Source organism: Camelus ferus, chromosome 32, assembly GCF_009834535.1.
Source record: "Camelus ferus isolate YT-003-E chromosome 32, BCGSAC_Cfer_1.0, whole genome shotgun sequence".
Classification (NCBI taxonomy): domain Eukaryota; kingdom Metazoa; phylum Chordata; class Mammalia; order Artiodactyla; family Camelidae; genus Camelus; species Camelus ferus.
The window spans coordinates 2802203-2826871 of record NC_045727.1 but is presented as its reverse complement, the minus strand read 5'-3'; the positions used below and the strand labels follow the sequence as shown (position 1 = coordinate 2826871).

At 52.6% G+C, this 24669-nt stretch overlaps 1 protein-coding gene across 9 annotated transcripts in view; it reads right to left on the bottom strand.

Annotated features, from left to right (window-relative positions):
- The window catches only part of KDM2B (lysine demethylase 2B), a 107673-nt gene that overhangs the window by 59592 nt on the left and 23412 nt on the right, over positions 1-24669 (bottom strand). For 6 of the 9 annotated variants that reach the window (XM_032471849.1, XM_032471852.1, XM_032471847.1 and 3 more), the window contains exons 5-9: positions 21422-21600; positions 21124-21230; positions 10956-11049; positions 9808-9961; positions 3192-3307 (exon numbers count right to left, since the gene is read on the bottom strand). In XM_032471849.1, the coding sequence (XP_032327740.1) occupies positions 3192-3307; positions 9808-9961; positions 10956-11049; positions 21124-21230; positions 21422-21600 (650 nt within the window). Of the gene's footprint in view, positions 1-3191; positions 3308-9807; positions 9962-10955; positions 11050-13731; positions 13866-14438; positions 14706-14802; positions 14933-21123; positions 21231-21421; positions 21601-24669 lie in introns of those variants that run through there. The other 3 variants (XM_032471853.1, XM_032471854.1, XM_032471855.1) reach the window with 3 other exon arrangements.

Sequence of the window (24669 nt, the reverse complement as noted above, 5' to 3'; positions counted from 1 at the left end):
TCCTCTTGGAGCTGAGTGACCTCAGGAGATCAAAATCAAAGATGTTTCAGGGGATCTAGGACTCCTAGGTCTCAAGGACTTGAAAAACAAAAATTACAAGGGTGGGTGGAAGTGTCTTAAAATTTGTTTTTCTCCTGGAAAAAAAAAAAAGTCAATGGAAAAAAAAAATCCAATGGTAGGGGAAAGGTGAGAGGAAGGGTAAATTATTTGCAATTTCCAAATAGATTCACTGGCTGAGTGGGAATGGGGCGTGCTGGCATTACCTTTCCTGAGAAGGCTGCTTTCACTAGAGCCATTAGGGGGAAAAAAAAAAAAGATAAATATAAGAGAGACGGCAGTTTAATGATCAATTGGACCATTCCTATCCCTTATCAACCTAACTGGAGTTAAAAACATGTAGTTCTAGTTGCTGAGATGTTATCTTCAAATAATAAACATGCAACACATCCATTCTCTGGTGGAGCTCCTCCACCCCTCTGCCTCTCTTTAAAATGAGAGTGGAAAGACGTAATCTACACAAGGGGGCCGGGAAACAAAACCCCACCAGGCCCAGAACTCCTACACCTGTTCGCGCTTGCCTGATGGGCAGCAAGGTGAAGTCACCTATCTCTAGCCCAGAAAAATTAAAATCATGAGAGCAAGACATGCTTCCTAAACATAGGAGAACACTGGGGTTCCCCTCGTCTTGATGGGGAGGTCCCCCTCCTTGGACCACAAAGGCAAATTATTTTTCTAAAACAAACCCACACCATGGGGCTTAGAAACTGACAGTTTCCTCTGTCCCACCCTCTGCATTTGGTTTCCAAGCAAAGCCATGTTTTAGGACTTGAAAAACTATTTTTAAGATGGCCATAACCTTCTTAAGAAAGCTCGCAGGGATGTAAAGAATAAAGCTGCAGTGAGCTGACAAGGAGCGCTGGCGTTTTGTCTGGCTTCCAGTGCTCTCTCCGCACATCTTTTGTCTGCCTTGGCTCCTAAGACATAAACAATTGGGCCTTGTGGCCAAGCCCTCTCCAAAGACCAGAAATCAAAGCAGATTAAACAGCCTGCCTGCTGCTGGTTCCAGCCCAGCCTGCTTGCTGGCACCCCGCACCCCTCCACCGCCCATCAACCTGCTTCAGGAAACCAGATGGGGTGCCCACTCAGACAACAGAGACAGTGGGCCTTGGGGGAGGGGGGCTCTGCCGTGCTCAGCTGGATGTGGGCGCAGTATTCACAGCAGCTCGGCGAGGCGCAGGGTTCCGCTCCATTTCCCTCCCTCCTGTCTCCCGCTGAGGGGGGAGGGGAGCTGGGCTCCTAATGGAATGATGCGGCCCAAATCCACTGAGATGTATGATCCAGATTCCCTGGGGGAGGGGGACGGCTGCCAAGATTGTTGCTGAAGCCTTTAGAAATCCCATCCTGACGCTGGCTTTCAGGAATTGCCTGGAAAGTTGTGGGCCTGACTTCTAGAGTTCTCCTTTTCTATCCCACACCTACTCGTCTGTTCACAAACAAACTGGCCCATTCTTCAGGGCTGGCCAAAGAACAGTTGGCCAGAGTCCCAGACAACACTTGACCCAGACTATAAATGACCACTCGCACCCAAATGGCGCCTTTCTCTAGAACACCACGGGGCAGCATCCTTCAGACTGGGGCTGGAACTGGCCTCCCCCGGCCCGGGAAAGGAATGGTAGGTTGGCAACTGAAAGGAGAGGCGCGAAAATCCACAAAACAAGACCCAGTCTCTGCAGATCTGGGCATCCCAGCGGCAAACCTGCCAATCTGAAGATGTGCATTCGCCCTTGTTAACACACCTCCCCAAAGTGGTCCTCAGGAAACCCTTGGACGAGGCCCCTCAACATCAGGAGTATCGAAAAGGTCAGATGCACACATAGTGGCTGAGACTTTGACTCACGTATGTGATTCCATATAGACCAAGGCCTGAAAACAAGACCAAGAAAGGCAGGGACCCTGGGCACAGAGCATCTGCTTCTGTGAGATGTCTCCTTAGGGCCCGGTGATGGCAACAACTCTTCTGGGTCCAAAAAGTCACCTCTGAGGCAAAGCCCAAGAAGCCCGGGTGTGGTCTATCCACACAACGGAATACGATTAAGCCACCAACAGGAACGAAGCACTGACAAATGCCACAACGAAAGAAGCCACACACAGAAGGACATGCGTTACACAGTTCCGTTTACATAAAATATCCAGAATGGGCAAATCCATAGATCGGTGACTGCCAGAGGCTGGAGGGTAGGGGGCCTGGGAGTGACTGCTAATGAGTACAGGGTTTCTTTTTAGGGTGATGAGAATGTCTTAGAATTAGAAATGATGGCTGAATAACATTGTGAATGCGCTATACATGCCACTGAATATACTGTGTGTGCATGGATTATAGCTCAGTTAGAAAAAAGAAAAGAAATACTTGAATAAAAGTACGAAAAAAATAAGTAGTAGACCCTTTTTGCCCCGTTTCCCACCCCCAGACCTGCCTCAAATGCCTGGGAACATGGGGTCAAGTTCCAGCATGGGAAAGAGGGTGGCATGTACCAAGCAGCCGGTGCTTTTCAGAGGAGACTCATGGAACGGAGCAGAGCAGAGGGCCCACATCAGGTTCTGAGCCTCAGCCCCCGTCCCTGGTGGGGGTGGGGGAGACCTGATGTCTAAGAAATTGTCCAGGGGAAAGGGCCCCCCCACCGCCAGCCACAAGCAGACACTGAGATGGAGCTCAGAGACAGTACGTGGGGGACTCACAGACACTGGCTTCCTCGGGGTTCTACATCATGTTAGGGTCCCCAGGGGACACATGGTCAAGACCCGATCTACATTCCATGGTCCCAGCCCCCTTCGAAACCACAACAATCACTGTGAAACACCCCCGACTCCTTCGCATCCCTTTCTGCATGTGGGAAGAAGGAAGAGGCAGGGTTCCTGATATCTCACGGTGCTTTCTCAAGTGATACTTCCTCTTCACAAGGGGCTTTTGGCTGACACCGGCCTGGAGGTAAACAGAAACTCCCAGGGCTCCGGGTGGGGCTCGGCGGGCACCCTCTGCCCCGCTGAACCAGGGCCAAGGCCCAGCTAGAGGCAGGGAGCAAGAGGGATGAGGGGAGCAGGAAGGACTTGGGAACCACCTCTCCGCACACCCCGAGCAACAGGCAGAGCTCGGGGGCCGGGCGCGGCCAGGAGGGGAAAGGAAGCCGCCTTACCCGTGTCCTGTCCTCGATCTCGTAGATGCGCAGCTGCATGGGCACGTTGAAGCTGTGCAGGATGTTTCCACCGAAGACCAGAGAGTCTACGGGGGTGTAGACGGCGTGGATCCAGCCTGGGGTGGGGAGGGCACAGACAGGGTCAGCCGCTGGCACCTTTGGGGCCCCTCACTAGGCCTGCAGGCAGGAGGGCATGAGAGGCCCGGGGTGAGCACCCAGGGCCAAAGTAAGGATGCTCAGGCTGTCTGATGCAGAAAGCCGAGTTCCTGGCTGGCCTAGAGGACCCAGACCTGCAGCCCCACTGGACAGCTGCAGGCCGTGACCCCTGGCTAGCTCACATTGGTTGGTGGGCGGCTGCAGACCAGCTTCCTTGTCCTGAAGACGGAGCTGGCTACAGCAACCAACAGAAAGGCAGGCCCTATCTCCACCCCTGCTGGCCAGGGAACTGGAAACCTTGCACTCAGGCTACCCACACATCCTCAAACTTTTTTCTCACCATCCCAGTGACTGTCCGTCTCAGGGAGGGCTCACAAAGGATTGCTCGGGGCTACAACTAAGGAGTGACACTTTGCCAGAGCTGCAGGACCCAGATGCCTTTCTCTGCCTGAAGCCACCTCCTGCCATCAAAATCCTCCAAGGCTCGTTTCCAGGTGGTCTCCTCAGCCACATGACACCTGCACTCCCACATCAGCTCTGCTTCTGCTCAGCCCGACAGCTGCTGCTGACAAGTCTCTCCTGTCGACTGCAGCTTAACAGCTTGGGGCATGGCTTTTTCATCTCCCTGGGCTCCTAGCCCAAAGGCAGGCCCAGCAATCATGAGAAGGATAACTGAGAGCTACCCTGTGCCAGGCACTGGTCTGAGGGCTTTACAGGGCTCATCCATTTAATTCTCACAAGGTCCCTAAAAGTACATGCGACATTCATCCCAATGTACAGATGAGAAGACTGAGGCACAGAAAAGTGAAGTCACTTATAATGACTGGAACCCAGGGAGTCGGCCTCCGCTTGGTCCCTGAAGGCTAGAGACCAAGCAAGCCATCTCATTCCCTCAACGAGTAACTAACTAAAACATCTCAGACTGTGGCTCCTGGCTACATAATGGACGGTGCAGAGATAGGGAGCAGGTGGTACTATAACCCATTCCCATGTGCAGACACTGAGACCCAGGCTAAGAGAATGTAAGTCACTTGCTGAATGAAGTCACAGCTGGTAAGTGACAGGCCTCCGTTTTTAACCGCTACGCTGCATCAAAGGCTTAGCACAGGCCTGGGAATCCCAGGAGGCAGGCCTGCCAACACGCAGGGGAGGCAAAAAGAGAAACAAGAAAGATGGAGGCAAAGACAAGGACAGACAGAGGCAGAGGGACATACAGTGAAAGACAGAAGGTCAGCAGAAGGGAAAGGGGACAGACAGAGGCAACCCAAGATCCTGACCCCAGGCCCTTGTCCCCCACAGCCCTGAGCCTAATTCATTTGCTTGGAGGAAAATTACAGAGGCCTCCCTGCCCACCCCCAGGCAGAAGCAATTCCAGACTTTCCCCGGTGAGCTGAAAGACACCAGCCCTGAGTCACAGGCAGCCACGGGTGCCCACGGCTGTCAGGGGCACAGCTGCCTCCTAGGAAGAGAGCTTGGAGGCTGCGTGGCCACTGCTGGCATCCGTGTTGACACTCTGGGTGGCTGGCCCTCCCTGCTTGGGGCGAAAGGTGGAACAGAGCTGGCGGTCCTTGGGGGAGGGCGGGAAAATCCACCAGACAAGAGCTCAGAAACGAAGGCTTCACATAACCCGGTTCTGCTGTTTCCTTCCGCATCTCTGGCTCGGGCACAGCGGAGGGAGCCAGCTGCTCTGCCGGGCAGGTGAGCCCTTGTGGAGTTACCTGGGTGCCTTCCCCACCGCCTCCCCCGCTCCATGCTGCCTTTAGATCTCACTTTCCACATCTGCTTCAGCCTCTCCGCTGTATACCAGCTGACTTTCTCAACTGTGCAGTTTTTGTTCCTACCCAGCAGAACTATGCTATTATTGCTGTTGTCACCACCATCAGCATTATTTAAGCAACATTTCCTAGGACCGGGACCTTGGACAGCCGGGTTTAGGCAGATGCTCGTGGTAGGGGGAAGCCTGAACGGGGCAAGGATCCTGGGCCCCGCTCCTATGCTCCTCACATGCCCACCTACCGCCCAGAGGCCTGGGTCTGAGACTGTCCCCAGTGCTGCCTCACCATGTGGCCTAGGACACTCAACTGCCCCTCTCCTGGCCTTCATGTGCCCATGAGAAATGAGGGAGACCACTGCTTCCCTCGTGAGCAAGAACCCAATCCGTGTGAGCAACTGCCCTTGACATCCGTGATGGTCTCATCCATCACGAGGGCTTTGGAAAGAATGGTACCCATGTGAATCAGTATTTATCAGCCCTGGACTCTCCCTTCTGGAAATGCAGGTACACCTGACTTATATCTGTTACCCTGATGTGAAAGGTGCCGTTGCAAGCAGAGGGACAGGGAATCTGTATTCCCAGACATTCTCAGCTTCCATCTCCTCTCCTCTCCTCCTAAAGCCAGTGCCTCACAGGTGGGTCAGGCAGCCTCGCCTGGATTAGAGTCACTGCTGAGCCCTTCCCACCAGCCACCCTCACATCTGCTCCATCACTTAAATGCCTGCCTCTGAAAGAACCAGGGAGTGGAAATAACAGCGTTCATAAGCCCTATCTGAACCCACCCTCCTGATGGCATCTTGTTCACTGCACCCCAGGAAGCACAAGAGAGCAGATGTCCCCAGACTGGTGACTGCACTGGGGAGGCTGGCATCTGCCTCCTGCTTCCAGGCCAGAGTCTTCATCAGTATGAAGACAGTAAGAGACCACTGAGGCCAAGCAGCAAGGGACAGATCCAGTCATGGAAGGAAGGCAGGTGACCCACAAAACCTACTGACAGGTGTTCTCTGAAACCTGAAGGGGCCGAGAAGGCCAGCCTGAAGGACGCTGGGCTCCATCATCCTGGCTGCTACCTCGCACTCAGGATGGATCTGTCTCAGGCCTCTCTAGCACCTTCCACACTACCAAGTGGACCCTTAAGAAAGTTTATTAAATGAGTACATAATGCTCCCAAAGTCACACAGCTGAGAAGGGAGACCAGATCTCAAGTGTGCTGACTCCCAGGCTGAATCAGGTGGGCTCTGAAACTAGACACACCTGGGTTTCCACTCTGCCCTGTCACTTTTCCTTTTTTTTTTCACCCTGTCACTTATTAACTGTATGACCTTGGACTAGTTTGTTCACCTCTCTGGGATTCAGGAACCTTCATTTAAAAGGGAGGAGAGGGGGTTCCTTTACATGCTTACAAGAGGAGATAATGGACATAAAATGTTCATTGCTCAGTAATGCAAGTTCTTACTACTATTAATGACAGCTCTCCTGAGCTGGTGAAGCCAGCATGGGAATTGACCATAGGTCAGGTTAAGGGAAGAAAAAAGATGTCACCGACTCCAGCTTTCCTTACTCCTAAGGATCAGACGGAGACTTGGTGATTCCCGGGCCCCTCCTAACCCTGGCTCTGCGTGGCCTGGGGAGGCCACTGTATTCCCACCTCCTTTGCTGTCGAGAGCTGGCCACCTCAGCAGGACAAACCCAAGCCTCTTTCTCCAGGTCGTCTAACTCCTCAATCACCTTGAACAGTCTTCCTCTTCCAGGCAGCTTTCCTGGACTACCCAGGAATGAGGCCTGAAGAACCATCACCCAGGAAGCAGTGAGCACCCAAGACACAAGAAGAAAAAGATAAACTGCATCTCACAAAGATATTGTGTCATTTAACGTCTCCCTGTCTCGTCGGCATCCATGAGCTGTCACAGAGCCGATGTGGCGGCTTGAGGCCAGCATGAGATAGGACACATGTCTACAATCACACTGTGGGGGTGAAAACCCAGGTCAGAGGTGGGAATGCCAGAATTAGACCCTCCACTTCCCATTCTGAAAAGCTCCCAGCAGGGGGCTAGATTCCTCAAGGCTTCCTCCCCAAAAGCCACATCCCAACTAGCACAAATCTCAAATGTGCATCTGGCTCAGAGGGTGTGACAATGGCAGGAATCCCGTTACCCATGAGGACCCAAGATGTTCACCTAGTTCAGTGACTCCAAAACGCTAGTCCTTTCATTTCCTCTGGTTGGCAACAACATGAGAAAAATGAAGATGGTGTCGATTTTCATAAACTCAAAATTACCAAATTTAAAGTAGTGATGGTCCTTTATTCTGGAATTGCATCCTTCCAACTTTTTCAGTGACAGTAGAGTCTTCCTTTGTGAAACATTAGCAAAAGTAGCTGACAGGTGGTGGCTGTTTTTTTTAAATTAATGCCTATTGTCAGCAAAACTACAACTTAATAACCCTGTATCAGTTCCCAACTTTTCCCTCCTCACTGGGTTCATGAAATCAATGTCCAGGAAACACATGTACACCCTGCCCAAGAAGGTGACAAATTCCAACTGTCCCTTTTTTTCCTTCCCCAAAATGCAGGAAAAAATTCCTGGTGTCTCACTCAAGACCCTTAGGGCCAGAAGTCTTTGCTGGGGTCCTGCCAGCAGCAGTTCAAATCCTCTTCCTGCCTTCAACAGTCGGTCACACCCCTGCTGTGGCTTAGATGCTGCCTCTTGAGACCTTTCCCAACTTGCTTAAGTCACCAAAATTAACACCCCTCCCATCCCAGGTTGGGGGGCAGGGATGCGCCACTTCCAAGTTCTGCACAAGGTCCTGAGAGAAAGGGCCTGTCCTCCCAGGGACATTAGGAGGCCTGTGCTCAGGACACAGAGTTGGGAGGGGTCTTGAGGTCCCAGAGTTCAGCCGCACCCTGCCCCCATTGTAGAGATGAGGTAGTTGAGGCACAGAGAAGGGAGAAGACCAGCCCAAAGTCACAGAGACAACAGCAAGGCCAAGAACACTCCAGAGTTCCTTTGACTCCACCAGGGCCAGTCCCCCAACACCTGCAGGGTGGCTGTGAACACACTCACTCCAGGCTGCTGCTTCCTTCCCAAGTCCCCATGCCACACTGCCAGGCCGCGCACCATAAACACTGCCCACCAATTACAATTCCTTTGTGTCCCAAGCAGGGGTCCCTCCCCTCTCCAAGCCAAGCAGGTCCAAGGATTGACCTGGGACCCTGACAACAAAGTCACCCCCACTAAACCCCACTACCTCTAAATCCCGAATTTTAATAGTGAAGTCTCCGTCTTCTGTCCAACTTTCTAGAAGAGCCCAGGTGTGCAGGCCCCACCCCCACGCCCCTCAGTGGACACTAGTGCTTGACACCCAGACCCAGGGCCAACTCCAGTCCAACTCTCAGAAACAAGTGTGGCCAGCTTCTCCAGCCAATGGATCTTAGTGGCCTCAAAGGATACTCCTCTCCTAAGAGCCAAGCTTCCACTCAGTGGCAAATTCCCCGCAGGCTCCTTGGCATAACTATATATAGCCTCTACTTTGTACCTCCAGTGACGGGGAGCTCAGTACCTAGCAGAACAAGTCATTCCAGTACCACTTGGCTGTATCTCTTCTTCCAGGAGACGATTCTTCAACTGCCTGACTGTCACTACCATACACCTGCACTTCCTGGGCAAGACAATCCAATTCCTCCTTCAAATTCATCTCACCTGATGTGGTACCCAGACTCTTCTCTGCAGGTTGACTTACCCTCTAAACTACAACTCACGAAAAACACCATCTTCTACATGTGGCCTCTGTACAGTGAGGATGTCACCTCCTTCATCCTGGGTAAAATGCTTTCATTAATGCAGCCTAAGATTCCTAAGTCACCTGCCACATCCACTAGTGATACAGCCTGTAACTGGCCCAATCTCCCTGCCACTGGCCCATCTCCCAAGGAGCTGCAGGCAAACGAGTCTTGGCTCCCTCAGTCCTCACAACCACCCTGGGAAATCTTACTTCCATTTTAAAGATGAGAACCTTGAGGCACAGAGAGGTTAAGTCGTTTCCAGGAAGTCACAGCTTGTAAGCAGCAGAGCAGGAATTTGAACCAGGGCAGGGCACTTCTGGCCCCAGGGCGCATGCTCTGAATTACTGTCCTCTGCTATAGTTGTAGAGTTAATTTTTTTTGGAAGGGGGAGTCCAAGTACAAGAATTGACCTTGATCCCAATTACATTTCAGCTTGTTCTGTAGGAAGGAGGCTGCCACTCTGGGTCCTTTTCCGGCTACCCAGGCTTTTAGGTGCCCCATAAGGCCCCTGGGGTCTGCCTTTCCCCAGCGCCCGCCCTCCTCCCTCCCCTCCCCGCTCAGGTCTCAGGGTAAACCTGCCCCACCCCTCCCCAAGGGACCACCATCATCCTCTCACTCAGAAATCTCAGCAGGAGGAAGGCATTCAAACTTGGCCTGAGGGAGGGCCACAGGCTTCCTCCCAGAAGAGATCTCTAATCCATAGGCAGGCAGATACAGGTAAGATTTGAGAGGCTATTTTCCCTGAAGCCTGAGGTGTGCTTCTCTTTCAAGGACAGCCAAAGGCCAGGCCCACAGAAACCCCATCACTTGGCCTAAACCCGTGGCTGAGGCCACCAGGACGCAGGAGGCTGCTGGGAGAGCCAGTGGCCAAGCGAGAGCCCAGCAGCAGTCCCGCGGGAACCTACCGGAAGGGATAAAAAACGTGTAGCCCTGTTTCAGCTCAATTCTTTGGCATCGTTCCACGCGGTCTCCCAGGAAGATGTCGCTCTGTTTGCCTGACAGCACCCACTCCTCGTACAGTGCCAAATTGTGCAAGGTTGGAGGAATCAGCCAAAAGATCTTAGGAGGAAAAGGAAGCAATCCGTTAAAGGCCAAGGCCAAAGTCTGATTTCTTCCAGGCTCTGCCATAACCCAGGAGACAGCCCCACCTGCCTGGGAGCTGGGAGGAAGGGGAGGACCCGTTCCCAAGACCCCTCCAGGACCCAGCCCCACGGGTCTCTAGGCTGGCAGGGAGGGCTGTGCTGCCCCTGCCTGCCTTTAGAGAACCTCCATTCCAGCTGAAACACCAGGGTGGGAAGACTTCCTGAACTGGGTGGGACATTCTTTCTCCTGAGCCATGGGTTTGTCGGGGAGGTGGGGGAAGGAGAGGAAGGGGAATTTCCTAAGTGGTATGATAAAAAGGCCCAATAAATAAACCCAGCTTGTGCTCACTATGAAGAAGGGGGAATAACATCTGGAACCAAGCAGGATGACTTCTTACCCAGAATTTCTTCCAACATATTTGGTTAGAACAAATGCACACGTGTTCTCAAGAAGCACCCACATCCACGCAGGGACCCCTACGTCCCCACGTGGACATGCACATAGGGGCAGACACAGCAGGAGCAGCCTGAATGCACGCCCCACCTCCTTTCTCTGGGCGATGTCTGTCCCTGATGTGAAATGTTCTTGGAGGCAGCTGGAGATGGCAACTGGACTTTTAAGTTACAAGGTCCCAGTGCTGAAGCTGAAACTAGTCTGGGGAAATGAATGCTGGAGGTTCTTGGGCACTAAATCTGGAGTTTTAAGCTGGCCTAAGATTCTTAGAACATTGGACTGAGTGACCAGATGTGATGCAAAAGAGTTGACCTTGATCATTCCCTCCAGAAGAAAGACAGAGGGTGAGGAGGTGGCCCCAGGGGGACCAAGTGGCCCTGAAAGTACTCACAGGGCGGGGACGGGCTGGGGGGGGGGGTGCTAGCTGGAGGTCAGGAGAAGGGAAAGGTGAGCAAGCCCTTCCACCCACAAACAGCCAGGGATGTACAGAGATTTGAAGAGACTCAGCTCAACTCACCTTCCCACCCCGGAAAACATGGTACCAAACGGAAGTGCCTCCAAAGTCGATGTGGAAGTCAGTGAAACAACCTTTCACGCTCATCAGACAGTACCTGCAGCACAGACGCAGGGAAGCAGAAAAAACAATTCAATGCCTGAATCACAGGAGGTGAGCAAACAGCTTCAGAGACGCTTGACCTGCTGCCCTTTTATAAACGCTGACACTGGGGAATTTTCTTCTTTTTTTTAAAACCCAAATCTAATCGGAGTTCCCCATGGGGGAAGCCCCTGTGATCAGGTGACAAATCTCAATCATTGGCTACCTGCCCCCAAGGCTGGGGGAGGCATTTTTGTTTTCAGGTTCCCGCAAGAGCGGGCAACCCACAGGGTACTTGGTTCCACGGTTTCTACTCTTGCCCTGCCCCCACCTCCCACCCAAGAAAGAGGCTTCCTTTCTGCTCCTTCCAGCTCGTATACCTGCAGTTCTCCCAAGCTGCCAGGCCCCTCTGCAGCAGCGGGACCCCCTGGAATTCAGTTGTAAACCACCTGCATAGCTTGCCAATTACCAGTTCCCATTCATCTCCTCATTCATTCAACATTTACTGAGCACGAAGCAGTGGTCCAGCCCAGAGCGAGGCATTGCACTTAGAGAAATGCATAAAAATGCATAAGACCCCTGTCCTCAAGGGTGAAATGCTCTCACTGGAGCACTGCACTGGAAGAGTTAAATGGCAAGACAAACTGCAACTGATTGCAAAATAAGCAATGCAGCTGAAAGTACAGGGGTACCAGCCATAAAAGACCACAGTGTATGATTCCATGTATGGAAGGTCCAGACTAGGTCCATATGCAGAGGCACAGCAGGTCAGGGGTGGCCAGGGGCTTGGCAGAGTTTGGGAGGAAATGGGTAGTGACCGCTAGTGGTGACAGGATTTCATTGTGGGGTGACAAAAATGTTCCAAAACTGATCGCAGTTGCACAACTCCGTAAACATACTAAAAAACATTGAATTGTTCACTTTAAATGGGTGATGGTATGTGAATTACATCTCAATAAAGCTGCTTTTAAAAAGTAAAGCGATAAAGAGAAGATCCTGGGAGTTGGGTGATGGACGGGCAGAGAGGGAGGGAAAGAGAGGGGGAGGGAGAGCCTGGCCCTTAGAGGCTTGGACAGAGGGAGTGCGTTTGGGAGAAGGAACCTGCCAGCGGCTCCCCTTCTGAGCTCTTGCAACTGCCAGACAACCCACCCTTCCTTACAAGTCTCCTCCCTCCTTCCTCTACATGCTGCCCTGGGGGTGGGCAGAGCTGAGGAGGAGGAGGGACGGGAAGGCTGCCAGGTCCAGGCCTGGCAGTGCCAGGGCCCCTTCCCTCCCACCCACCCCTTCCCACAAGAGCCACCGGCGATACGGCTGGGGCAGCCTCCCCACGGCTCATGCTCACGCACCTTGGCACCTCCAGAGGCCCGCGCACACACACGCTTACCCCACTGACCTCTTTTCCCCGCTGTACTTTGCTTTTCCATGGTTTGGGGAAGAGGGGAAGAATGGGGCAGGGACAGGCAGGGAGGAGCCAGCTGCCTGAGAGGAGATAATGGGGAGAGGAGATAATGGGGGGCGTAGGGGCTGAGCTGGTTAGGAGGCTGGAGGGCTCCAGGCGCCCCCTCCCTCTGGCTGCCTTTTGCACCTCACATTCAGGTGGACCCGGGGCTCGGCAGTATGCAGGCGGCGTGCCCCGCGTCCCTCCTCCGGATAGGCTGGAAGGAGCCTTAACCATGTGTCTGCAGGAGGCTGACAAATCAGAAGGCCTTCCCGCACATCAGGGCCCCGCTGCCTAGCAACCCCATCGGAGGGGTGTAGTTGACAGAACAGGACGCAGCCCTGTCACGAAGACAGGAGCGGGCTGCGGTGCTGGCGCTGGGGTTGTTAAAGTCCCAGCTCCGGCTCCAGCTCTGGCTCCACACCCTCCCACCTCCTCCCCGCCCGCCGGGCCAGGTCCCCACTCTGAAAGCCTGGATGATCCCCTTCTTCCTAAGCAACTGGAGGGAGAGCAGGGTGCTGAAGCCCTAAGCCACCCCACCCCCACGGACCACACCGGCCTCTTCTCTCCAAGCCCTGCTTCAAAATATTAGTCTTCATTTTCCTAAAACCACCTCTTCCTCTTGGTTTTGTTCTTTCCTTTTTTTAATCTAACCTTGGTTTCCACCCTCCTCCAGGCCTCAGCAGAACAGAGACTAGGGAAAACAATTTCAGTGTCTGTGGGGTGGAGCAAGGAGATGTGCTTCCTTCGGTGTGCAGCAGGATACCCACCCAGGTGCCCAAAGCAGACAGGAGAGCAGCTAGGATCTTGGGCTCCAGGACACAAAGCCTGCCTGGCCAATCATCCACCTCCAACCTGCCAACCTCCTGCCCTGGCCCCAACCTCCCCAGCACGTGTGGAAAGGAATCCCTGCGAGCTGCGGCTGCTGTGTGCCAGGGAAAGTTCTCCAAGTTGAGCTTGTGTCTGATCTGCCCCCCTCCCAGTCACCCTCCAGCATCCTCTGAGGCCCCTCTGAGCTTGGGGGCCCACTTCCAGACTCGCCTCTCCGGGAGAGGCCCCTCCTCCCATGTCCCTCGTTTCCTGGCCGCCAGGCCTGAGCTGCCCCTCCCGCCCGGCAATTGCATGCTTTAGGGCGGCCAGGGCACCCGGACAGAGCGGCTTTTGTCCCGGCCCTTGTAGCTCGCCTGCCCCGCGCTTGTTCTGGGTCTCCCCCCTTACTCCTGCTTCTCGCTTGCTCTGGCGTGACGCCTTTGCACTGACCTCTAACAGCTTCCTCTTCCAAAGCACACCGCAGTCACATGGGCACCCCGGCTCCGTGCCACCGCTGCTAAGCTCTGGCCGGCAGGGTTTCCGCCTCGGCCGCCCCCTGCCCGGAAAGCCGCGCCCCTCGACAACCCCCACCCACCCACGGCCCGGATGGCTTCTGTGTAGGACACCCTCCAAGTTGGCGGCTAAAAATCGGAGGCCCCCGAGCTCAGCCTCTGGGGGAGAGGTTCCCGCCTCCCAAGGCCGGCGCTGGCTAGGGAGGAGCGTGGTAGGAGGGGGCGCTGCACCTGCAGCACCAACTTTAGGTCGCTGCCTGGGGTCCGGGAGGCGGGGCGGCCCCACCCCGCCTTTTTCCCTCCAACTTAGCAAAACTCCCCTGGCAGCCCAAGCGGTGTCCCCTCGGGCAAAGGGCTGGCGGAGGGGTCGGGGAGGGGTGGAACCTAGAAAGCTGGCACCGGATGATGGGGCTGGAGGCGCCGAGCGCGCGTGCACACACACTACACACTTACACGCAGTCCCCAGGAGACACAAAGAGCAGCTCCGCGACGCCGGCCACGCTGGCCGTGCAGCCCGCGGGCGGGAGGTGACCCACACCCCACCCTGGTGCGCCCCGAAGGAGTGGGGGCTCCAGGGCAGCCCCGGGCCCGCGGGGAGCAGCGTAGTGACGCCCGCCCTGCCCCGCCCGGCGCGCCCGCGGTTACCCTCGGTGGCAGCGGTGGCTCGGAGCCTGGGCGTCCCCTTTGGCGGCCCCTCTGGCGGCGGAGGCTCGACGCGCGCCTGGCCCCGGCGACCAGAGCCGAGACCCCTCCACGGCGCTGCCAGGCCCCGGTCGAGGACCGTGGAACCCTCGCTCGCTTCCTTCCTTTCTCGGGGAGCCGGGTGCAGCCTGCGCTCATCCCCGCGTTGAAACTGAACACACGCGCGGCGCGGCGGCCGCCAGGGAAGGCGGAGGGAGGCCGCAGAGGCGACAGGGAAGTGCGCCCGACCAGCGGCAGGGGACACCGCCGCCGCCCGCGGCCGCCCTCTCGCCCTGGCTGGGTGGGGGCACGAGGGTAGCTCGCCCACCTCCGTTCTACTGGCAGGTGCTCAGGGACTCCCTCACACCCGTTTTCAAGGAGTGTGGATGCCATCCTGCTGCTGGAGGTGACGACCCAGCAAGGCCACCTTCCGTAAATGTGCCCATCGGAGCAAAGCTAGAGAAAGGACCAGTGCCAGGAGTTGGAGGGCTTGTCAGATCCCGAGTATGGCAGCCTAGACACCAGGGATGCGCCTCTGGTCCTAAAACAAACTAGCTGTGTGACCTTGGACAACTACTTCCTCTCTCAGCGGTTTCCTTGTCCGGAGGGCAGGGAGGTGACCTGAAGTTCAACTCTGGAAGCTAAGATGTTCTTTTGGTGCCTCTTCCCCTACCTACCCCCTTAGTAGCTGTGTAACCCCAGATCATAGAACTGTTACGGGAATTCACTGAGACAGGTACTTCGATTACTTAATCCAATCTTCACAGCAACAGTATGAGGTAATTCCCAGGACTGTACCCATGTTACAGCTGAGAAAGCAGAGGCTCAGAGGTAGGGACTCAGTCTGGTCACTACCCTAGTAGGGGGCTGCTTATCCAAGCAGCCTGTCTCAGAGCTTCTCAGCCCTCTTCTCCAGGTCTAGCTAGCAAATCTCAAGATTCTCAAGAAGCAAAGTCTGCAGTTTACTGCCAAACCTCAACCACTGACTTCCAGCTAAAAGCGTTTGGTCCAGCTCGAATCAGAAGTCACACCCTCTGGGGCACACTCATCAGGACCACAGCCCTCCTCCTGTCTCACCCTTCCCCCAAATCACAAGAGGTGAAGGAGATGGCAGTATAGCCTCCCAGGGGCAGAAATCAAGATTCTCCATTCTTTGGCCAAGTCCTGGGCCACCCACCATTATTAATTAATAGGTCCCAATTATCAAGTGCTCATAATAATAGCTGCTTACATGCACAATACCATTTCACTCATAAAACAACCCAATAATCCCCATTTTAGGGAAGTGAACATTAAGCCATTTCTGGGTGGTCAACGCCCTGGGCCAAGGTATTGCTTCCTGGTGTCATTTATGGGATGGCGCACCCATCAGTACCTCCCTCATGGCCTGCTGTGGGGTTAAACTCTGAACTCTTGGAACAGGTTGAATTTTTTTTACCATATGTATGTTTTGCCTATTTAAAAGAAAAAATAATAATAATTTGAGCGCCAGTCATTGCGTTAAATGAGCTAAGAGAGGAGAAGGCCCTGACAATTGGATTAGGCTAGGCTGTCCAAACGGGAGATGTGTTATTACTTTTTGAGTCACAAATGCTCAGCTCCTTGACAGAAGGGACGACGTCAGAGGCCCCTGTGTACATGCAGCAACAGCCCTATAATTCTTCTCAGCTGTGTGCCACTGGAGTGAATCTTCCCCGCTTCTGGAAATCAAAACCCCATTTGTTGAACTAGTCAGGGCCTTCTAACTGGTGGCCCTTTCTGATCAAGTCAGGCCCTAGATGTGCTTGGTTTGGCCAGCACTGTTTAAAAAAAGATTTTTTTTTTTTCCAAAAGCCTGCCTCTCCAATTATCCAGAAGCCACACCAGGCCCTACTGTCTTAGACTAGGCTGCTACACCCATTACTGCAATGAACCACTATGAATTCCACTTCCCTTGTCTGTAAAGTAGGGGTGGTAACGTTTGCTTCCAGTGTTGTTGAGATTTGCATGCTAAGTGTCTAATATGTAGCATACATGGGTCCATACATGGCACCACAGAGAAGGCTGACTTTCTTTGTTCTTTTCAAGGTAGAAGGGAAAAGCCAGGAATCCAGAGGCCTGGGGTCCGGGGCATAGCCCGTGGGTGACATTAGCAGCCTCTCAAGGTCAGTTTCCCTGTGTGACACATTACACAGGGACGAACATTGATGATGCCAACAAACATGGTTGATGAAAATGAAAAGGTAACTATGGGTTGCAGAGATGCCCTATGCAAATGCCAGGGAGGGTGGTGCCAGGTTTCAGTGGCAACTGCAGGCCCTATGTGTCTGCAGGAGGCCACGTAGACAAACACCTTGTCCCAACCACACTTCACATCCACTGCAGGCCCCATACTCCTCACGGCGTGGGAGGGGAAGGAGCCCACTTTGTAGAGGGGAAACTGAGTCTGTAAGAGGAGATGAGAGGCTTGCTATAGCCACAGTGGGTGGCGGAGGCAGACCCAAAATGCGTTCATCCCAGAGCTTGTTTTCATCCTCTGTTGCAGCTTTGCACCCCCAAATTTTCCCCTGTAGTTCCTGCCACCCCCAGAGAGTACATGGGGAGAAAAAATGCAGTCAATTTTCAATTATCTGAGGGGCCAAACGTATGCTTTCTATGGGATCCCCTTCTGGCTGGGCTTCCGAGCTCTTTCAGTCCATGGTACTGTCCCCAGCACAGTAGCGAATATCATTTCTGCCACCTCGGGGTGCGACAGGAGCAGGTGAGGAGGGAAAAGCTTGCTAATTTCTTTCTGGAATGCATTAAACTACCCAACAGTCCTAAGTGGGAAAGGTGTGCCCATGTCATAGACCAAGGAGACTGTGGAGGTTTTAAAATGTGTCCAGAAAGTCTTGGAGAGCCCCTCTTCCAGAGGCAGAGCCATATTCCCCTCCCTAGAGTGTGAGCTAGATTTAGTGGCTCACATTGAATCAACAGAATATGGCAGAAGTAAACAGCATGTGACTTCCAAAACTAGGTTATAAAAGGCACTGTGGCTTCTTTCTCCTTGCTCTCTCAAACCACTTCCCTGGGGAGGCGAGTGGGCAGCAACCATGTCATGAGGACACTTGAGCAGCCCTATGGACAGGCTCACATAGTCAAGAACCGAGGCCTCCTGCCAACAGCCATTGAGTGCGCCATCTGGAAGAAGTCAGTCCTCCAGCCCCAGTCACGCTTTCAGATGCCTAAAGCCTCGCCTAAGTCTGGACACAAGCTCCTGTGAGACTCTGAGCCAGAACCACTCACCTAAGCCACACCCAGATTCCTGACCTACAGAAGCTAGGAGGTGATGCTTCTTGTTTCAAGCTGCTAAAATTTTTTTCTTTTAAGTTGTGAAGTTTTAGGATAATCCGTTACACAGCAATGAATACTCCCACATCACTGTCATTGTTTGTATGATTATAAAGAATTTTCCAAGACAAATAATTCTGTACAGCCAAAACATTTCTGCAGAGTAGCCACAGAGAGGAAGGCCATGGCAGAAGTGCATGGTGCAGGGGATATTCATTCAGCCCTCCCTGTCATCATCTCTTCCCCGTATGTTTTTTCACGACACTTATCACCCCCTAAATTATATTATTCACTTGTTTGCTGGTCTGTCTCCTCTTCCAGCCAGAATGTGAGCTCATGAGAAGGACTCTGTTTATTCACCGTAGTCTACCAACTACTTAGAATAGTGTCTTGCACAGAATATAAACTCAGTGAATGCAGCAAAATGTAACTAATATACTAGCATACTATACTCTCTACAAATCTTTTGTCTTCCATAAAGTTGCAACTATCTCCTTGACAACTGTCACCACCCCTTACCTTAAATACCTGAAGCAAAATCCATTAAAATTCCTAACCCCTTCTCCAAGATCAAACTATATAAAACCTGGAGCCAGGGAGAAGGCAGTAATGGGTCTGTAACATTCCTCTCGTCAGGAAGACCCTCAGTTCAGGTGACCCTTCAGCTGTCTCCACTCTCCAGGCACCTCCAGCATGGAAGCTCTGTGATTTCTAGAAAGTGTCATTTTAATTAGATTCCAAAGAAACATTCCACTGTCCCAAAGGACTTCATCATCAAGGGACTTTTACTTTGCTTATTAACTGAAATCAGCATTCTTTTCAGCCGAACAAATGGACTATTTCCAAGGTGACAATTTCCTTCCTAACAGGATTCAAATCCCGTAACAAGTTCCCGCAGGCACTGATGGGGTTTGTAAATCTATCTGCCACATAATCCAACCAATATGTCAAAGACATGTGGTCCTAGAAAATTGTGTGTGAGCCTTTTTTGGGTAATTAGATAGGATTCTCAATATACTAACAGAGCTTACTATTTAAAGGCACCTTTCAATGAAGTGAAGACTGTACTGAATATCTGAGAGAGGCAAGGTAGACATTAATGAATTGAAATCTGTCACCCAATGTTATTTTATCTTCCTAAATACATGTCCCATTTGTCCTCTGCTGTGCTGTAACCCTGCCCCATCATTTGCCCTCATCTCGGTGATGCAGTGGCTCCTCCCAGCAGTCCACCCCACCTCCTCCAATCCACACAGCAGCAGGAGAATTCGCAGAATGCAAATCTGAACACGATCTTTTCTGCTTACTCTCAGAGGCTTTTCGACTGCTCTTAGGAGAAATACAGACCCCTCATCATGGGGGGTCAGGCCGTGACAGCCTGGTCACCCCCATCCTGCACCACTGCCCCTCCTCGATCCGTTCCAGCCCCACTGGCTTTCTTCAGCAGGTTCTTTGCCCCCCGCCGCCCAGCCCCAGCCCTCCCCACTGTCCCAGGCTCTCTGCACACAGTCAGGAAAGCTCTTCCCAGCCCTCTTCACTTAAATAGATCATTTCCCCTTTAGACTTCAGCTGGGGGTCACCTGCCCTGCCCTCCCTGACCCAGTGAACCCCCTAAGCTCCCACAGCACTGTGGGTCTCTCTGCCTCATGGACTCATCTCAAATTTCCATTTGTTTCTCTGATTGTTGGATTTGCATCTGTCTCCTGGATAGACTGTAAGCTCCATTAGGGCAGGGAGCTCACCTGGCTTTTTCCCCTGCTGTATTCCTGGCACCCAGCACCAGTCAGATGTTCAATACATATGCTGAATGAATGAATCAATCAATGAGAGCCAGGATCTGCCTCTAACTAATCTGAGTCCCACACTTTTTCCCTGAGCTCTGCCTTCATGATTCCATCGAAGCCCTTGGCACTCACCTACCTCCATCCCTCCCCACTTCCATCCCCACTTCCCTCCCATCTCCTCTGTCCTTCAGAGCCCAGGTCACTATCCCCTCTAAGATGATTTCCTGATGCTGGCAGCCAAGGATTCCTCCTCTCCCTGCTTCCCTCTGTCTGGGATGAGAGCTGCACCATACCCTCGAGTTAACGGCCCATTCTCCAGGAGGTAGGGTCTTCTGGTCCTGTTTATCTTTTACTTCCCTGTCCCAGGGGCTCCATAAATTTGGCTGGGATCGAACTGGAATGGAATAGAATGGAAAGCCCTCCTACCAACCCCACCTTGAGCCTAGTCTTTGCCTTTGATGCAGCCCAGATCCAAGGGGTGTAAGGGAGCTTCAGTTTTGAGGGCAGAAAAAAATGCCTGAGAAGAAATTAAAGGTGGGGGGGCAGAGAGCTTGAAAGCAAAACCTTGAGAAGTCCTGGGCCAGCACGCTGGCCTCCCTTACAAAGCCTGACACGGAGGTTGCATTCAATAAGCACTGAATGAAGGGCTGAGTGAATGAAAAGTTCACAGCCTTTAAGCTCCTGGGGGCACTCCTGGCAGCAGGGCTGAGCAGAGAGATGCTAATGGATTGAGAGCCGGCAGAGCCAACTCTTCTAGGAAGCCCAGAGCAACAGTCCTGCCTGGACAGCCAGCATCTCCTTCCCATTTTGGAGATGGTAACACGGAGGGCCTGAGATGGTAGGGGCCCCATGGTGACTTCCCCTTCCTAAAGGTCCACCACTCAAGTCCTAGAACACAGAGGAGCTCATAGCCACCTCTGCCCATGTTCAACAATTGGTCTCAGGTCATGCCGCATGTAATGATGTCCCTGCAATTAGATGTGGCCACCTGCCCCACCCAGCACCAACCTCCCACTTAGGGGCCACCGTCTGTCTGTCTAAGGAATGTCTGATGAGTAAGTGGCCTCTGGCTTTGTTCAGGAAAGATTCTTTGGATCAGAGGTCCTGGGGTCTCAACAGCAAGAAGCAAAAGAACACCAGACCCCTCCCCAGCCCTTAGCCAAAGAAAAGTGTCCAGGGTGGGCAGGTCCCCATAAAAAATCCACTCCCAGGACACGCTGTCACTTGGAGGGAGAAGACAAATGTTTGACAAGTTCACACAGACACACACACAGCAATGATTCCCACTACTCATCCTCTCAGATCACATCCACCCAGGCAGAGCAGGTAAGGCGGCCAAAGAACCATCTGGATGGAGATTCCAGACCCAGAGCGGAATGCAGATCCCCTGCATTCTAGGGAAGCAAGAGGCCAACCTGCCCACGCCAAGGACCCCCATCCCTCATGTCCCAGCAGCGTCCCCGCAGGCCTGTGGCCTCGGCCGGGGCTCTCTTCCCACCCGCACAAGGCTGAAAGTCACCCCCTCCCAGCTCCCACCCACAGCCAGGCAGTCTTACTTCTTCACTTTCGGGTACTTCATTTCCGCAATGGCGTTCGTGGCTTCCGTCTGCTTCTCCTTCAAGTGCTGGGGCCACATGTTGTCCACCCAGTCCACCAGGTCTACCTGAAATTCAGCCAGACCACCATCAGCGCTTCCTGTCTCCAGGTGCCCTAAAGCTGGGCTCCATCGCCACCTCAACCCCCTCCTCCTGCTCCCAAGACCTGTCCCCCCCTCCCCGGCCCACATCAGGCTGGCCTTGAGCAAGGAGAGGAGGTGGGAGGTGGCCGGGGAGGGGACCGCAGCGGAGGACCTACCACGGTGGGGCGCTTGACCAAGTGCTCCAGCTTGGTGTGGCTGAACTCAAGGCTGATGACGTTGTACAGCTTGTCCCGCTGTGCCTCTGGCGTCTCATAGTACCGCACGAACTGCGACATGCTCATCTCCGTGCCCTTCTGAGTGTTCACGTCCATCACATCCACCAGCCGCCGGCTACCTGGGGGTAGAATCCACACGCTGGTGGCTCCTGCCAGCTGGGAGTCCAGATCCTACCTGGGAGCCCCTATAAAACAAAACCTGCCCCTCCCCCAGCGCTCCCCACAGGCTTCACCCTTATGCCGTGTCTATTTAATTATCTCATCCTGTCAGTTTTCCTTACCGTATCGTTCTCCAATCTGTTTGCGCCCCTCCACCACCACGGCCTCCACTCTCATCCAGTCCACCATTACTGCTCTCCAAGATGACCCCAAAAGCCTCCGAATGGGTCTCCACATGACTTCCTCCTACCCTCCTCTACACTGCTGCCAGAGTGAGCTTTCTAAAACAGAGACTTCCCTGTTTCAAACCTTCAATGGCTCCCCATTGCCTATTTTTTTTTAATTGAAGTATACTCAGTTTACAATGTTGTGTCAACTTCAGGTGTACAGCACAACTCTTCAGTCACACATGAATATACATATATTCATTTTCACATTCTTTTTCACTGTGAGCTACTGCAACATACTGAATATAGTTCCCTGTGCTATACGGTATAAACTTGTTTATCTATTTTATATATAGCATTCAGGATCTGCAAATCTCGAACTCCCACTTTATCCCTTCCCACCCCACTCCCCACTGGCAACCACAAGTCTGTATTCTATGTCTGTGAGTCTGTTCTGTTTCATGTAAGTTCATTTGTCTTCCCCGTTGCCTACTGAAGAATCCTTTGGCGCGGCACTCAAGGCCTTTCTGTTTATTCGCAGCACTAGGAAAGTACTTATCTCTACAGATAATTAACTGTTTAGTAGTCCCCCTCCCTAGTCTGCGGAGCTGGAAAGTTACTTGACTTCTCTGAACCTCTGTGTCTTCATCCTGCTGTCTATTCTGATAGGCTAGTTGTGGTGATTAAATCCGACGATGATTACAGAAGTGCTCGGCACAGGGTCTGGTACATAAATGAATGGGTCCCCCAGCTAATCGCAATTCCTAAATATCATGTTTCTTTGCCTACTTTGTTGTCTTTCTTCTCTACTACTCTGTAGTCACCATGAGGGCAGGAGTCTTGTTCATCCTGCTCACTGCTCTATCTCAAATATTTGGAACAAAGCCTGGCACACAGTAGGAACAGATAAACGCGGACTGTTGGCCGTGCTGTGCCACATGTGACATATAACTTCTGCATGCACGACTGCAGAGCAAAAGAGAGTACGTGTCCCTCGTCAGGGAAGTCCAGCCTTTCGTCCCAGCAGCCAGCTCTGTGCCTCTCACTGCTTCCCAGAGGGACTTAAGAGACAGGGACCCTCGGTGCTAATCCTGGAGCCACCGCTGACCAACAAACCCTCGTGGAAATCATGACCCTTTCGGGGACTCTGCTTCCCCACCTGCAAAATGGTTATAATAATGACTTTAGAACTTCAGCCAAGATGGAAGGAACAACCAAACTGAGTGGATCTACTTTGAAACGGGGAGAAACAGACACAGCGCAGACTGCCAGATTCACGGTGGGTTATGATGAAAGCTAGCATCTCCTGTCCATCAGGACTCAAGGTGAGCATCGTGGTTGGAATGAGAAGCCCAATTCCCCATTAACCCAGTGATAAACACACAGTCCATGGAGACTTAGAAATGTACAAACCAGAGGAGAGGTGAGAAAGAAATGAAAAAAGAGAGAAAGAAACAAACAAGAAGCAGGTGATCACCTTGTTCAAAGCCACCCCAAGCCAATGACAGCTCGAGGGCCAAATCAACCCTACTGCCTGTTTTTGTACAGCCCATGAGCTAAGAATGGCTTTTACTTTTTTTTCTTTTTTTTTTTTGGAGTAAAAGTAGATTTATTTAGAGAGATACATACTCCATAGAGTGCAGGCTGTTTCAAAAGGCAAGAGAAAGGCCACAAGGTGTGGGAGCTGGGTGCTTAGTTTACGGTAAAAGTAGGTACACACTCCATAGACAGAGTGCGGGCCGTCTCACTCAGAAGGGAGGGCGGCCTGGTTTTTACATTTTAAATGGTAGAGGAAGGAAAAATAAAAAGAAGAATATTCTGCAATGTGAAAATCACATGAAATTCAAACATCCGGGTCCATGTATAAATTCTCACCGGCCCACAGCCGCCCTCGCTGGTTCACTACCACCTATGGCTGCTTCCACGCTACAAGGGCCGAGCTGAGTACTTGCCGCACACTGACAGCCCAGCAAACCCTGCAATACTTACTCTCTGGCTCTTTGCAGAGAAAGTTTGCTGACCCTTGAACTAGACAAAATCTTCAGGGAACCTTAACGCAGATACAAACACATCTCCATCTCATTCACTGCTATACACTCAGATCTATGCAGAGCCTGCCCCATGGTGACGGTCAGTGTTGGCTGAATATAAACACAGTGACCTTCACATAGAAGGAGCTGACTAATAAAAGTAATCCCTTGAGCGCAAAGGAGAACTTGGGTGTTACTATCTTTTGGACTCAATTTCTGATTTTCACAACCATCCCAGAAGCTAGGTGAACTGTCCCCATCTTACAAATGAGGAAACCAAGGACCAGAGATGTGATTGGCTCAAGTGCCCCAGAACACACCTTCTACCCATTAGACTAGTTAACATTTACTGAGCCCTTCAGCACAGGCACACACTCTACACAGGTTATCTTAATGGTGTGACAAGTTCTGTGAGGTAGAACTTCAACTGTACCCATTTGATGGATGAGAAACTGAGGCTTAGACAACTAACTTGCCCCAAAATGCTCAGCTAGCAAGCAGGCAGAGCTGAGATTTGAAGTCAATTCCATCTAATGCCAGGGCCCAGGTTCTTAATCCCGACACCCGCTCCTGCCTTATGCAATATTGAATCCTGATCACATGCTAAGGTTGAAAAATGATCCCTGCCTTCAGTGGCTGGCTCCTCACCCAGTGGATCCCAGAGAAGCCTTGGAGAACCGCTCTGTTTTGAGTTGGGAGTGCAGATCCACCAGGGGGCATCCCTGAACTTTGCTGGAAATTCTGACCATGCCCTTGGCAGTGTTCCTTCCTTACCAGGACTCCTGGAACAGGTGGGCTCTGCTCAGCTTTTCTGGAAAGCCCACCTGCGGAG